The sequence below is a fragment of the Lampetra planeri genome, chromosome 2 (genome assembly GCF_965212315.1).
Source record: "Lampetra planeri chromosome 2, kcLamPlan1.2.h2, whole genome shotgun sequence".
NCBI classification, from domain to species: domain Eukaryota; kingdom Metazoa; phylum Chordata; class Hyperoartia; order Petromyzontiformes; family Petromyzontidae; genus Lampetra; species Lampetra planeri.
Genome location: NC_136108.1, coordinates 29,743,494 through 29,758,329, shown reverse-complemented (window position 1 = coordinate 29,758,329; position 14,836 = coordinate 29,743,494). Strand labels below are relative to the sequence as shown.

Below are 14,836 nucleotides of genomic sequence, written 5' to 3'. Positions count from 1 at the left end.
GTACCATTAAAGCACCATGTTTGTGGCACCCAGCCCAAAAATGTCAGCAGTGCTGGCCATTAAAAGTGATTGCTGTGCCATTACAAGCCACTCTGCCAATGCTTGGCTCAGTGGCTTAATAAGCGTGGCCATTATGTGCACTGTGAGAGAGAGCAGACTCTGTATGAGCAGGTATGCATGCATGTGTGTGCGTGTGTGCATGTTGCACCTGTCCAGCGCTGTAGATGGCAATATTGTGCTCGTCCTGACCCAGCAGAGCAGCGCTGCTCGTCGGGAAGTTGTTCTCCTGCTCGGGTTTGCACGTCGCCAAGTCGAACAGACAGTAGCGCACCCAGGTCCCTGATCGCAGCACAGTGTGCACGCCTGCACCGCACGTCACACACACGACACACGACACACGTACATCAACGCGGCATCTAATGCACATCACCACTTGTGACATACACACATGCACAACGTCGGGCCCGTCACCGCCATCGGTGCTCGATTGTGATGGACTTCAGTAGTAGGAAGATGTGTGCAATGTATATTAGTACTGTGGAGACATATGTGTGCAATGTACATTAGTACTGTGGAGACATAGGTGCGCCATGTTCATTAATAACGTGGAGACATAAGTGCCCGATGTACATCACTACCGTGGATACATAGGCAGCCGTGCCTGGTACCTGTTGCGCACTCTGCCATCCTGCAATGGTACTCACAAACAACACTTGCCTCAACAGCCTGTAGACATCTAGACAGGGGACCTTCATATGTATGCGTACACTAATACAGCGCGCGTGTGTGCGCGTATGTGTGCGTGTGTGCGCCCACCCTTGGCATCCACGTTGAGTGCCAGGATGTCTGCCTTATCCGGCACAGACATCTTGCGCGGCGCTCGCTGGAAGCAGTCGGGCACCTTGGGGGCCCCGCCACTCTTCACCACCTACGCAGGGGTGGGGGGGTGGGGCGGCACGTGCAGCGACCGAGTGAGAGATCACGCGGCAGCTCGACCCACAGGACACCGCACGAGACATCCTCCATACGGAGCGCAGTGCCCAGAAACTCTCCGTCGACGATGCCATCGCTCGTAACGCGCTGGGAACCGGGCACGTAAAAACTTCCGCGCGACCTCACGATTCGATCGACTGCAGCAGTTCTGGATAGCGATTAACCAGGTCGTTCTTCTTTGGCCATGTGGTGAATTTAGCGCCGCCGGTGGCTCCAGACACATGAAGGAAATATATACAATAAAGACGCGTTGTACATTACATATGAATCAATGCATAATTACACGCTTGCTAATGTTAAGTTTTTATTACACGCAAATTTTCACCTGACCACTCGATGAACGGTCCTGATTCTGGGGTAACAATTGAATTCAAGAAAATATTCTATGGGAGTCTCACTTGTAATGGCTCATTTGTAACGTACACCTCGTAAATATTTTTATTTACTTCTCTGGAGTTTACCCTCTTCGCCCAACGGTATACTTGCATACAATTTGCATGAACTGTAAATAATACAATCCTTTGACCCACAGTTGAATGCATGATTCTGAGCAGAGGATTCCATTTTCAATGACAGCGACGATAACAATGAACCGATGCCCCTATGACTCGCATGACAAGCGTTTTAGCAATCATCAGACGCGCACAGCGTGTAACGGACTCCCCCACCCAGCTCGCACCTGCAGCTCGTCAATGCGGAGGAGGCGGCAGTCCTGCAGGAGGGACGTGGGGTCTGGGTCGGGCCCTGGGGCGGGGGGCACGACCACCGCGCTGGCAACGGGGCCGTTGGCGCCGGGAAACCTCACGGCCACGTACGCCCCATCCACTTTGAGCACCTGCGGGCAGGCAAAGTGTTTGTGGGGGTATAATTAGGGTTGGCCTGGCACAAATGTCACGGGTGACATCACCGCCACTTGGTGGCAAGCAGCTGTTGTCGTGTTATCTTTGTCCACTTGTCCTGTGTGTATGCTGCGTGTGCTTACATGTTGCTGTATATCTCACTGGCATTCATTGAGCTTAAACAATTTACGACCATATCACCCTAAATGTACTGCCATTGTCACATCTCCTAAGCTAGGCATTTGATCCTGGTTAGTATATGGGTGACAGAATGCCTGTGAATACCATGTGTTGTAGGTTTGGTCCTGTGAGGTGGCCAGGCTATGGCAGGACAGCAATATATTTTTCAATATCCCTTTGTATGCGTCTGTTTTCTCTGAATAGAGAATCTTGATTTAACACGGGCACAGCCGTCGACGACATTCAGAGTGAAGGGGAGCGCAAATAAACCTCTCGCCCCGCATGGCGTGTGGGGGCGAGGGCATGGCACTCGATGGCTTTGAAGTTGTTGTGAGCGAGCAAACGAGGCCACGACTTCATTTCCAAGATACGATGATTATCGATAATCCAATTACCTTTAACTTTGTCATTGCATGTCAAATTTGTATATTATTGTTTTTGTCCCCTACTGTACTTCAAGTACGAATAAAGATTACCGATGACATTGTCAAATGGAGTTCTCAACACAAACCTTCTCTAAGTCTCCAACTCATTGCAACTTTAAAAGCTAAAATGCATATCATGCACATTGCATGATATGTAAAAAAATGTATGGTGTCGTACAACTGAAGTCCATTACTCTGGGAAACATTCTGAAAAGTACTGATTGCATGGGTAATAACTATTTTAAAAGTTTAAATATTGCGCTTTTATTATTTCAAATGTAAAAGCAAAAATGAACCATCATAATCTTCACAATGACATATTACAAAGCGATATGATCATCATCGACCTTGTAACGTACGATCGTAGTTTCTCCAGAGACTACGTACACACCTTGCCCACCGGTACACTCTTCACGTCTTCCACAAACACCACCTCCTTGAGGTTCCACTGCTCCTCGTTGTGCTTCTCCTCCTCACGAGAGCTCGCCGTCGGGCGCTTGCGCTCTGGAAAAACAAAACGAGGGCAGCTTCACATTCACCGGATTCGCATGCGTACCACAACAAAAACACCTTTACACCCCTTTTCCACTGGCACAGCCGAGCCGTGCTGAGGCCATGCCATCGAGGTTTAGGAGGCGGCAGGTTGTTTTGCCACTATAGAAACTGAGCGGTGCTGCTAATGCCGCAGCAGGCAATCTGCGAGGCTGAGACGCATGTAGATGACATTGAGTCCGGCTTGTGTCCTCACAGGGTACTGACGGACGTCACACGGGGCAAACACCTCATCAGCATGGCATGGAAAATTGCCAGTGAAAAAAAATCGCCCATACCGTAAAAGCACCGCGCTGGCTCGACAGTGCCAGTACTTGAGATCACAATGGCAAGTGACAATTTTTATGGCCAAGTTGACAGTCCAAAAGCCAAGGTTATGTCCAAAAGCCAAGGTTATGTACCAACAGCCGAGGTGACATCCCAAGAGCCCAAGTGATGTCCCAAGAGTCCAGTTGACAACTCAACAGCTCAGGCGACACACCCCCAAAGTCACCAAGAGCCACTCACTGTAGGGCAGCGATGCGCTGCTCGCGATGGATGAGGTGTCACTGCAGGTTGAGGCAGGAGACGGGGGAGGTCCCATCTCGGTGCGCACGTTGTCTTGCTTCTGCTCGGACCTGCTTGAGATCACACGTGACAACATCCATTATTTAGCCGGGCGACGCTGCATTGACATTTACTGGAGATAAATATTTCCAAGCTAAGAATGGATATTGTTACAGAGGGATGGTTCTTACTACATTAAAATCTTTCAGTCGTCGGACTCAAGTGAGAAGGCTCCCAAAAACAAATAAATAGCTTTTTAATAGCCATCTACAACCACATCACCCGTTTATGAACTAAGAAATTTGGTGGCGGTAGGAGAGTGAGTATGTGAGGGAGTGAAAGAAGTAGTGAGCAATTGAGTACATGAGCAAGTGAGCGAGTTCCTGATCCATTGAGAGTCTGTGACCTAATGCTCGGGTAAATAAATGAGTTAATGAGCGAAATATTAAGTGGGTAAAGACACTAGTGAGCTGGAGAGTTCACGAACGAGCGAAAGCGTTAATAGAGCGAGCGAATGAGTTAGTAATCGAGCTAGTGAGCGTGCGCACTTGGTGTCGGAGGCCTTGGGAGTTCACGAATACGCAAAAGTGTTAATAGAGCGAGCAAGTGAGTTAGTGATCGAGCTAGTGAGCGTGCGCACTTGGTGTCGGAGGCCTTGGCGAGGCGGTCGAGGGCCCGCAGGCCGTCGGGCGAGCACACGCGGAAGCGGCAGCAGTCGTTCATGTTCCACACCGACTCCTGCAGCACGCCCACCTTGGGCACGCCGGAGCTCACCGAGAATGCCACCGCACCCGCCTGGTACACCGGGTTGTTGCGCATGCACACCTACTCGCACACGACATGTAGCCATAACATATTTTTGGGGCAAGTGCTGTTTAAGCGAGGACCCATGAAGGCCGGCAAACCACAAGAGGGGATGGGATGTTAGCACCACATCCGGCTGCGTTTGTCTCCCCGGTGCTGTTTTTACACATCACACCAGGTACTCATTTATGGCTGAATCTACGTAAACGATTATTATCGTTTGTACCACATAATTTACACATTTTGCACTCTCCATTTTGGTTTTATCCAGGGCACCCCTACTTTACAATTTATTCAACATTTGACTTTTGTGTAACAATGGAAATAAAACATTTTTAAAAACAAGGTAATCACAGTGTGGGGCCCTCTATGCAGGGCCAGATTAAAGCAGGGGGCTTTAGGGGCTGCAGCAGTCAAAGGTCTCGGACTTTGAGGGGCTCCTCAATGGACACAAACACACTGATTTACTATCATCAAAACGCAATACAGCAACACCATGATAAATCCTATAGGTCGCGTGGAAATTAAAACCAAAGCATCACTGTGTATTACAACCAGTCACGTACCGATATTAAAATGGTTTTAGAGGTTTCGACTGCGATGTAGTTTTATAATTCATCACTTTGAAAACTAGAACTGAAATAACCAAGGTGAATAACGACGCAGCGTTTGGTACTGGGCATGGGTGGTGATAAAACAGTTGGGGGGGGAGGGAAGAAATTGAATAGGTAAAGAGGGGGTCAGCCCCCAGCTGTGGAAGGCTCCCCCCCCCCACCGCACCCCCATCAAACTGAATCCGGCCCTTGCTCTGGTACGGCGGTCAGTGCCGACCGACCTGAGTTCCCACGGTGATGTTGGTCATGGAGGCGACGCCGGCGCTTGTCTTGGACTTCTTGTTCTTGGCGCGTGCCTTCTCCAGCAGCTTCTTGCGCTGGCTGAATGGCACCACGCCCCTGCGGAGGCCAAAGCAGAGGTGCACACAAGGCTGCAATGTCTCCGGATGTGGAACGTTGAATCGATTTTACCCGACAGACTCAAATTTATTTTTCGCTTATTTTTCTAAATAAAAGGCAATTCAGTAAAGCATCGCTAGTCGGGTAAATAGGGTCGATGCCTGGCCTGGCCAGCTGGAATTTCTGGCAAGCTGCTACATGGATGAGAACCTCTGTATATACATCACAAATACTTATCTACATTATAAAACACATCTACAATGCATAAAATATATGCAAATATTAGATCTTAAATACATTGAAATAAAGCATAACAGTTTTAAAATCTACATTGCCGTTCCGTGTATTTGTGGAGCTGCGCTGTACTGCGTGGTATGGTTATGTACTCACCACTGGGGTGTATTGCCCTCCAAAAGGTAAACCACATGGCATCCTCATTCAATAAACCCAGAAATAAGGTGAACAAAAAAATGAGAAAAGAAAATGCTAAAAAGGGAGAAAAAAATAACAATAAACCCTAAAAAGGTGTGAAAAAAATAAGTGACAGTCTAACTCCCGCACTAAACAAAGCTACGGGAAGGAGCGGTAATGTGCTGCAAAGCAAGTGGCAGGCCGTGGGTACAAGGGTAACGCTGCCACGCCTGCTGGCGCTACCAGCATTATCCTCTCGTGGCGCCAGAGGCTTCGTCGATTTATTTAATTATTTATCCAGCATTGGTGTGGCTTCATGAAGTCCGGCTAGCTGGGTTTTACTGTAATGTAGAAAACATATATAAGAGTGACAGAGTGCCAAAGCGTGTGTGGTGTTGGATGGAACAGATTCCTGAATTCCATACAACAAATAAGTACACAGCATTTCGAATTGCTAGTTAACAAATTCATGAATGCTTTCAGTTTAATTATCATGGGATTGGTGATCCGGTGGGAGATTTAAGATTTATTTATTTCATTTTGGACAACTCAAACTTTGGCTTCAAAAGGTTTTACACTGTGGGTTCCATCCAGATGTCTAAGTTAATTTAATCAGAATTTTTCTAATTATTTTAGTCAGTCTTTGGTCTAGCCAACAAATATCCTGTGGCAATTTAGTCCAGTCTGTGGACTTTTTCTCATAATTTTAGTCTAGTTGACTCAAGCAGTCTAAAAAGTAGCTCATTCTTTGTACTTTAATTAACCACAAACTACCATTCGTGTTTATTATTTCATTCTGAGCTTCTGCATAATTTTCCTTTGGAATATATCATTGTGCTTAACTGCTTCACATAATCTTTATGTTTACGAGTTCAATTTATATCCTCCAATTCATTTATATTATCTCCATATACAATGGTCCTATTATTATCGTCTTCAACAGAGCAGTCTTGGCTCTAGCAGAGGCTCAAGTGCCACGTAGAGCTAAGTGGCTCTTCCGGGATAGGAGAACGAGCCCATTCCAGTTAGGCACCTGGCAAGAGGGACTAAATGTGCTCCCTTCACCAACATGCACTGACCAGCAGCACAGTAAAATACGGTCAACCCTCTGCCATGACCGACCGCACCTAAACAATTGCCCCCCCCACACCCTCCAAATTTCCAGACGTTCTGAATCCACCAGCCACGGCGCCAGCTGGATATGTGAAGCAGAAACGTTGGAAGCTACACATTGTAAAAGATGCAAAGTGTGACCTTGTTGCTTTATTAAGGTGCACGATAAGTCCTCACTTAACAGGTATTCACACATTTTCACTATAGTGCGGTTCTTCGGGAACACTTTTCAAACAATGCGCCCGTTATAACACAGAAGGGCCGCCCATTCTAACGTGGTTTCTGAGTGGTCGACAATTAACTACTTTCTTGCAGTTGCGCGGCCGAGCAGTTCGGTACAGTACGCGGAATGATACAGTACGCAGCGGCATACCCTCAGTTCCTTGTCCCGCCATCTCAATGCGTGCGCGCACATAGTATCTTGCCAAACTTTGCAGTCACATTATTTACGGCAAAATCTTTTGTTAATCCGTCTTTCGCTTTAACGCGGCGCTTTTCAGGAACGCATCTACCGTGTTAAATGAGGAATTACTCTACAAGAGGGGGGGGGGGTGCGTTGGCGTACCACCAGTGCAGCGAGCCCGACTCGAGCCGCACGCACGTGTACAGCGCGCAGCAGTGCAGCGACGCGATGCGGTCGCCCTGCAGCTCGGGGAAGAGCTGCGCCGCGTGCTCCAGCTTGCTCCCCACGGGCGTCAGGCTCTCGTCCATCCACGTGGCCACCTTGCCCGACTCCGTGGCGACGGAGGCGCGGATGCTGCTGGCCGACAGCAGCACCACCACCTCGCTGGCGAGCGCCAGCCCCGGCGCGCGCGGGTGGTGCACGGCCGGGTTCTGCAGGCGACACGGGAACGCGCGCGAATAAGCGGCGAAGAATGACCGACGGGACGGCAAAGGCAAGAGATCTATATATGGTCAACTTCTTTCGCACTGTACATAGCCAACCATGCTCATCGGAGGTTCGAGGAAGGAGGAATGGAGGCACACACAAACGATACAGTACACGGAGACTTCCACTGCAGGATTGATACAAGACTGTGAACTATCTACAAATACCAAGGATGCTTAAGTACGGTCCCGAAAGAAGTTCAAAATACATACACAGCCATATGGCCGGCACTGAAAGTAACGACATGCCCAGCCACCTTTGTCTCTCCAGTGCTTAAATTTACACACTTAACTACTCATTTAAGTCCAAGTTGATCTCGAAGATGTCGAGAACCAATTCAGATTTCACTTGCACTGTTAGTCAGAGCCAGGAATAGAATTCAGAACACGCAACTATATGAAAGAACACAGCTATAAGAAATGAAACAGGACACCCAAACACAAAATGACAGATGAGAGATGACAACACACACAAGCAAGGCTTGGAAACTTAAACCAGAAACAACGCACACAAAGGGTAAAAAGGCATATTGACAAAAGGAGACAAGTCACACACACAGAAAGAATATACGCACATCCATAAAACAAAGATCCCCCTATTTCATAGACTAACGGACAAGCTGTTAGCGAGTTCCTACGAAGGCCGGCACGACACATAAGGTGGGTGGCCAGCACCACGCCAGACCGCCTTGGTCGCCCCAGTGGCCATGTTTACACACAGCACTAGGTATTCATTTGAGGCCGAGTCGACCCTGGGGCGGTCCAGGACCAGTTCAAATACTTGTCACTGGTGTTTTAGCTGAGTGGGAATCGAACCCGGATCGTAGTCTTCATACAGCACAACTGTTCCTCCCATCGCACGCACACACACACACAGCAATACACATGCGCAAGACCACTGGACACACAAAGCACAAGTAGACACACGGAGATCGAGGTGAGCGTGCTGCATGCCTGTGCATTGCGGTAGGGTTCAGTCTCCGCCCACTTCCACTGGTAGAGCTCCCCCTTGCTGCTCACGGCCACGAGCTCTGAGAAGAGCGCTCCGATGAGCACAAAGCGTGGGGCGCCGTCCTAACGGGACGAGAACACACACAAGCACGCACACATATAAATGACGCAAAGCGTTGGCGCAAGCGCCGTCAGCGAGCACGGGCCGATACACACACACGTATACATTTACACGTGTAGGCATATATGCACAGACATGTACAAATGCAAATTAACATATACAAACACCCCCAGTGTAGCCTTAGCAGACTGTTGGAACAAGTGCTGTAAAAACGGTCACCGATGAAGGCCGACACAGCACGCGAAGGGGGTGGTGTGGGAAGGACTGCGCCTGGTCGCCAGTCCCAATGCTTGCACAGCGCAGCTGGTACTCAACGAAGGCCGAGCCAATCCAGGCTTGTTCCCGGCGCTGCCGTCGCCGTACCTTCTCGTGCCACCACTGTAGCTCGTCCCCGAGCGACACCGGGCTCTGCGCGCCGTGCGCTCCGTGCTTCTTGTCTGCGGCGGCCGCGGCGGCGGCGGCCGCTGCGGCAACGGCGGCGGCCGCGGCAGCCGCGGCGGCCGAGTCAGCGTCGCGGCCTCCGGCGGCGCCACCCGCCCGCTCGCTGTCGAAGGACGCGCCGTCGAGCCAGCGGCGCTCACGCAGGCGCAGCACCGATTCGCGCTCCCGCAGGAGCTCCGAGTCGCGCTCTAGAGGAAGAAGAAGAACTGGTATGCGGGGGCGGTCACACCAGTGGGAAAGTTCAGGGTCAGCCGCCACACGGGCCACGCGCAAGCAAGCAGGCAAGCAGGCAAGCAGCACTCAAGTGTCTCCGTCAAGGGACCGTCACTATCTGCTGCTGCGTCTCCATTTGATAGTGGGCGAGTGTCTATGCGGGCGGCGAATTTGAGCCCAGGTTGTGTTCATCCGTTTATTTGTTGGTTGGCCTCGGTGGAATAAAAAGGAAATGTATTTGTTTATTCAGGGAGGCCTTTTGGTTGTCTCATGATTTTGAGAAGGATCCTGTGTTGGGCTATATAAAAACGTTCCACTGGCTGTGAATCCAATTGCCATAATGCCATGTCCTGGCTGGCACACAAATCTAAGCAATCCACCAATGATTGCCTCCCTAGCACTGGGTAAGAGACGTGCATCGCCATGCCTGGGCACGTTCACCGAGCTTACGTTGTTTGTCTCACCGAGTTTGTCAAAGGCACACACACAGCGATCTCTTTTTTGTACACTAAGCAAGGGAGTTAAGAGTTATTTCTATTTATGCTTTCTACTTCCTGAACGGTGGGACACCACCACGTGTAACGTGCAGAGAATAAAGAATCACACTTCTTGTCGCATCCTTATGACTAATGTATACAACACCTATCAGTGTGCCCATTTTATTTATTTCCTGATGTTCACACAACTTACTTGCTGCAATTGTAAATCTGCCAGAGTTGTTTTTTTTACTCATGTGGGTGTTTTAGTTTCATAAGTGCCAATGAACAAAGGCATTCAAATATTGGTTGTAACTTTGCTCGTGTTAATGTGGCAAACTAACATGTCAGCAGGTGCTGCAAGTCCTCTGTGCGGATGGTGGATCATGCTGAGATGTGTGGAAATCCAAATCCGTCCAGGTTGTGAAGTGGCCACAATATTGCGTGACAGCAAATGGGTGTGAACCGTTGAGCCATAGCCCCTCTGTGTATGGTGCATTTTCTCTCGGTATACTAATTTTCTCCTATATGCAAAACATTGCCTGTAAAGGAAATGGCTAAACAATATGGAACCACCTTGACAAGCAGCCTTGAGACTCGGTAAGGCATTGCTGGATAAACAAACAATGGTTGTCCGAAATTTAAGCTGGTGGCCAACTAGTAGAGGTAAAAAATTATGTAGCTTAAGATCAAAGAGAATACAAATGTGCCGAACTAAATATTTTACTTTTAAGGCAGTGTAATTGATGTGTCACGGTTTTCGTTACATCTGTCACCTCAACTTGCTTCTCAAGTGGGTTTTATTTTAATTTAAAACAAAGCTTAGTACAGATGTGCACCTCCAACTAATGCAACTCGTCAACGCACACACCTGGCATCTTACAATTAAAAATATACCTTCAAGAGCATGTGGTCTGAACTGTCCCACAAAATTCCTAAATAAACGTCATTCAAATGTTCGCGGAGCTGGAAATGATGACCCAACATTATGCACAACTGTTACCGAGTCTCCATACCGAGTTTGTCAATGTCGGTCATAAACATTATCGTATGATCAACCTAATCTATCATCCAAAGCCACATTCATGGCTATCAATCATTAATCATCACCATCCCCAACATATCAATCAGCAATTATTCAAGTGACCACGAGCCATCGTTACGATCAGCATCACGGCTATCATGATCATCATAATCACAAAGCATCGACACAATCAATCATGAGCACCATAATTATCGATGATAGATTTAACGAATAGAATCACCAAGGCATATAAACAAAACTGAACTTGTAAAAGAGTTGAGCATCCTATCTGATCACAAGGAGAAATCAGAGTTTCAACATTCTCTTTCAAACCAGGCCAGCAATGACAAAGATCCCGTCAAAGCAGGGGGCCTGGCACACACTGTGGTCCAACACAGTCAAGACACCGTTTAAAAATCTCATTATTGTGACCGTTTTCCTGGAACTGTTGTTCATCACAGCACACCATGGATAGATTGCGATCGGTCTCCGTTAATCCCACGAAAAACTAGGGCAAGTTTAGGGCAATCGCCTCTGGCAATTGTTTCGAGCAACAATTAATGCAACAATATTTTCTATCACACTAAAATTACGTGCCCAAACGTAGACGAATATGATCACTGCTCCCCCTAGTGTGAAACTGCGACGGCAGCTTCCAATCAGATCACAGAGGTCCGTGACAAGAGGTCTGTGTGATCAGAGGTTGTGTGCTCTTCTTTTTAAGGACAGGTATCTGAACTGATCATTTGAAGCACAGGTGGGATCGAGACAAATGAAAAAGATCGTATTAATAATTGCTCACGGTCAACATTATTTGTTAAATATTTCATTACTCAGTCATTGTGGCCCCGACCAGCTAACATTGATAAATGCACTTTCAGTGACAACTGGCAGCAACCACCATAACATTGTCCTGGTATTACATTTACATGTATATATCTCATGGACTGTATGGAGGGGTGTGCAGATACCCGATGGAGAATTCCATGGGTCACGGGGTCAAAGGGCTGAAGGGTGCCCTACCTCGGGAGCCGAGTCGGGAGAGCGCCGAGCGACGGAAAGACGGGTATCCGAAGTAACTGATGTCGTCCGAGAACATGGCATCGGCGTCGATGATGACGCTTGGGTGCGCCAAGTGCATATCCGCGTCCAACAAGGACATCAGGTCCTCTGTTGCGCAAACACAAGCACACACGTGCACGCACGCACGAAAAGGAGGGGAGTGCAGAATCAAGTTGGACTTTGCGTCCGTCCATACACAGGCAACTCGCACGTACCACTGTGACCTAACGCATTTATTATACACTTTTTCATGCGATAAATAAGAGAACAAAACACCACAATGATCACTTCACATTGTAATTTAACAAGGTTATGGAACAAGTTTTTTTTTTCAATTACTCATGGAGCTTTAGAATGACTTTAGTTCAAGAGTGACCCGTGCAACATTAGTCGCGGAGCAGAGCACCACCGTGATTATTAATGGTAGCCTTATAACAAACATAGAGTACTGTAACGTTTCAGGCAAAGGCCACACTGCAGGCAGCACAGATGTTTTAGCAGAGTAATGCACTCCTTCAGGAAATCCTCACCGCCCGTTTTCAACTGCAATATAAACAGTCAATTCGTTTATTAGATGTAGCAACCTCGGACCGGTTTCGACTTCCCCGAGCCTCATCAGTAAAGAGGGGAGGGGGGACACTCAAAAACCAATGCCACTTGTAGCCCCAATCTCATGGGCTGTGGCCTCAAGAACAACTAATCTGGAACACGGCCCAGAGGCGATTAAGTTAAATAAGTTCAATGTAATTTTCTCTCCTGTGATCAAACAAACTCCCCCCGCCCCCTTTACATAATTCATAGATGGGGGAAAGCAAAAGAAAGTAAAAAAACTTTGAGCCTAATTCATGTGTTGGTAGAAAGGACATCTTCCGCCAATATTTGGATTTTCCAAAAGGCCACAATGAAGCTATTTTCTGCCAACTGCAACAACCAAACAGCTTTTATCTTGTGTATATATATACACATGCACAACTGGGCTGTGTGTCCCAGACGATAGACACAAGTTTGAAACTTTGTAAAAAATTATATTTTACGGTCAAGCGTGCCACCACGGTGCTCCAATTATGTCCGGCAGTGGCATAGCAGCAATGCCACCTACATCTGAAACCACATTTATGAGGTCTCCATTTATTCAGCAGCTTCTGCCAAGATCCTGATCGCTACTAGGAGCTGCTTTCATCTGGTAGATAGAATCAATGTGCTGCTATTAGGATGCATCACGTTTTCTTATGCCAAATATTAGCGGAGATTTCCGTCAAATCAGCCGAATCTTCAGGGGGTTTGTGCCGCATGTTTCCCCCCGGGAGCGCAGACGGGCTCGCACGCACGCACGCACGCACGCGCGATACTCACCGCCCGGGAGGTAGGACTCACTGGCAGTGTCATCGCCATCATCGCCGTCATCGTCGTCCCGGCTCAGCAGGTTGTTGACGGCGAGGTTCACGTCCAGGTTTGTCCTCTGCAGTTCACGGATAATGACGTTGCGCGACTTCCCCTGCAATACCATTTGTGCCTGTGTGGGGGAGGGGAGGGCATGGAGCGAGGGAGGTGGGAATAGTAGGATGGACGCAGTGGTGGAAAGGGAGTGGGGAAGCAAGGGAAGGATGGAAGGATGGGAATGGAGAGATGAGAATGGGAAGGAAAGGGTTAACATGCAGTCCAACCTGAAACTACATCAGAGAGAAACTGGGATGGCCGCTTGCAATCAAATCTGAGGTCATATGACTACTAGTGGCAATTGCCCTGAAGTTTCTCAAGTGTATGATCGCCTTTAGAATGTACTAAATCCCCCATGAATGTGGCTCAAGGAAAACGCAGAAAATAAATGTAAAAACCGGCAGACCACAGCAAGAGAAGAATAGTGGGAGAAACCGAGCACGAGACAGCGAGAGCGTGCGAACTAGAGGAAGAGAAAGAGAGACAAAGGAAACAAGCAAGGGCACAAGAACGAGAGAGAGACACAGACTGCGATAGAAATACTGAGAGGAAGAGGAACACAGCGAGAGAAAACGAAAGCACGAGTCCGTGAAAGAGCAGAAGAAAGAATAGACGGAAAAATAAACAGTGCGATGGAAAAACCGAGTGTGAGAGAGGAAGAAGCGAGTGCGAGCCGGCTGGACACGCGTGCGAACACGTCCGACCTGCGAGATGAGCTCCTCGGGGATGGCGGAGGCCGGCACGACGGGCTGGCTGCCCAGCAGGGCCGAGCTGCGGTCGCGCCCCGTGCGGATCACCCGTGTCTGCCGCCGTGAGTCACGTGCTGCCGCAGACGAGCGGCCCGACGTGCCGCCCACTCCTGAGCTCCACCGCCTAACAGGGGACACGTCCATCACTGCCATCGTCGTCGTTTTTCTCATCTTCACCATCGTTGTCGTCGTCGTCATCTCGTGATCGTCCTCGTCGTCATCGATTGGCATATGACGTACTCTGCGATTCATATTTATTAGAATACTTTTCAACAGCGGACCACACATCGTAGTCAATGTTACCATTAGGCATGTTACATGGACACGCTATGCGGATGAGAATCCAAAAGTAAAAGCCGGGCCAAGATGTCACATTTATCAAGTGGAAAACAATGGCAAGACTGAAGGACCTCAATGCTATTCTATGGTATTTTCCAGTGGCATCTTTAAAATATCATTAATTATATCCTTACCAATTATTCATTATAATCTACAGCCTTGGTCAATCCACTTTTCAAAGGCCTCCTCATGCTGTATCTGTCATGGGGTTGTTGGACCACACTTCACCACGTTGATTAGAGCGGGTTCGTGAAGGGACAATATTAAACTGGTTTATAGCATAGTGCACTGAAAAACTAGGCACTGTGCAGCCCCCCAC

General features: G+C 48.4%; 1 protein-coding gene across 16 annotated transcripts in view; it reads right to left on the bottom strand.

Moving 5' to 3' along the window:
• The window catches only part of UBR5 (ubiquitin protein ligase E3 component n-recognin 5), a 58,425-nt gene that overhangs the window by 34,616 nt on the left and 8,973 nt on the right, over positions 1–14,836 (bottom strand). For 8 of the 16 annotated variants that reach the window (XM_078612179.1, XM_078612154.1, XM_078612216.1 and 5 more), the window contains exons 6-18: positions 14,134–14,302; positions 13,346–13,505; positions 11,954–12,100; positions 9,140–9,423; positions 8,659–8,778; positions 7,382–7,650; positions 5,175–5,292; positions 4,176–4,360; positions 3,497–3,609; positions 2,829–2,941; positions 1,673–1,828; positions 817–928; positions 209–363 (exon numbers count right to left, since the gene is read on the bottom strand). In XM_078612179.1, the coding sequence (XP_078468305.1) occupies positions 209–363; positions 817–928; positions 1,673–1,828; positions 2,829–2,941; positions 3,497–3,609; positions 4,176–4,360; positions 5,175–5,292; positions 7,382–7,650; positions 8,659–8,778; positions 9,140–9,423; positions 11,954–12,100; positions 13,346–13,505; positions 14,134–14,302 (2,101 nt within the window). Of the gene's footprint in view, positions 1–208; positions 364–816; positions 929–1,672; positions 1,829–2,828; positions 2,942–3,496; positions 3,610–4,175; positions 4,361–5,174; positions 5,293–5,682; positions 6,853–7,381; positions 7,651–8,658; positions 8,779–9,139; positions 9,424–11,953; positions 12,101–13,345; positions 13,506–14,133; positions 14,303–14,836 lie in introns of those variants that run through there. The other 8 variants (XM_078612282.1, XM_078612161.1, XM_078612233.1 and 5 more) reach the window with 5 other exon arrangements.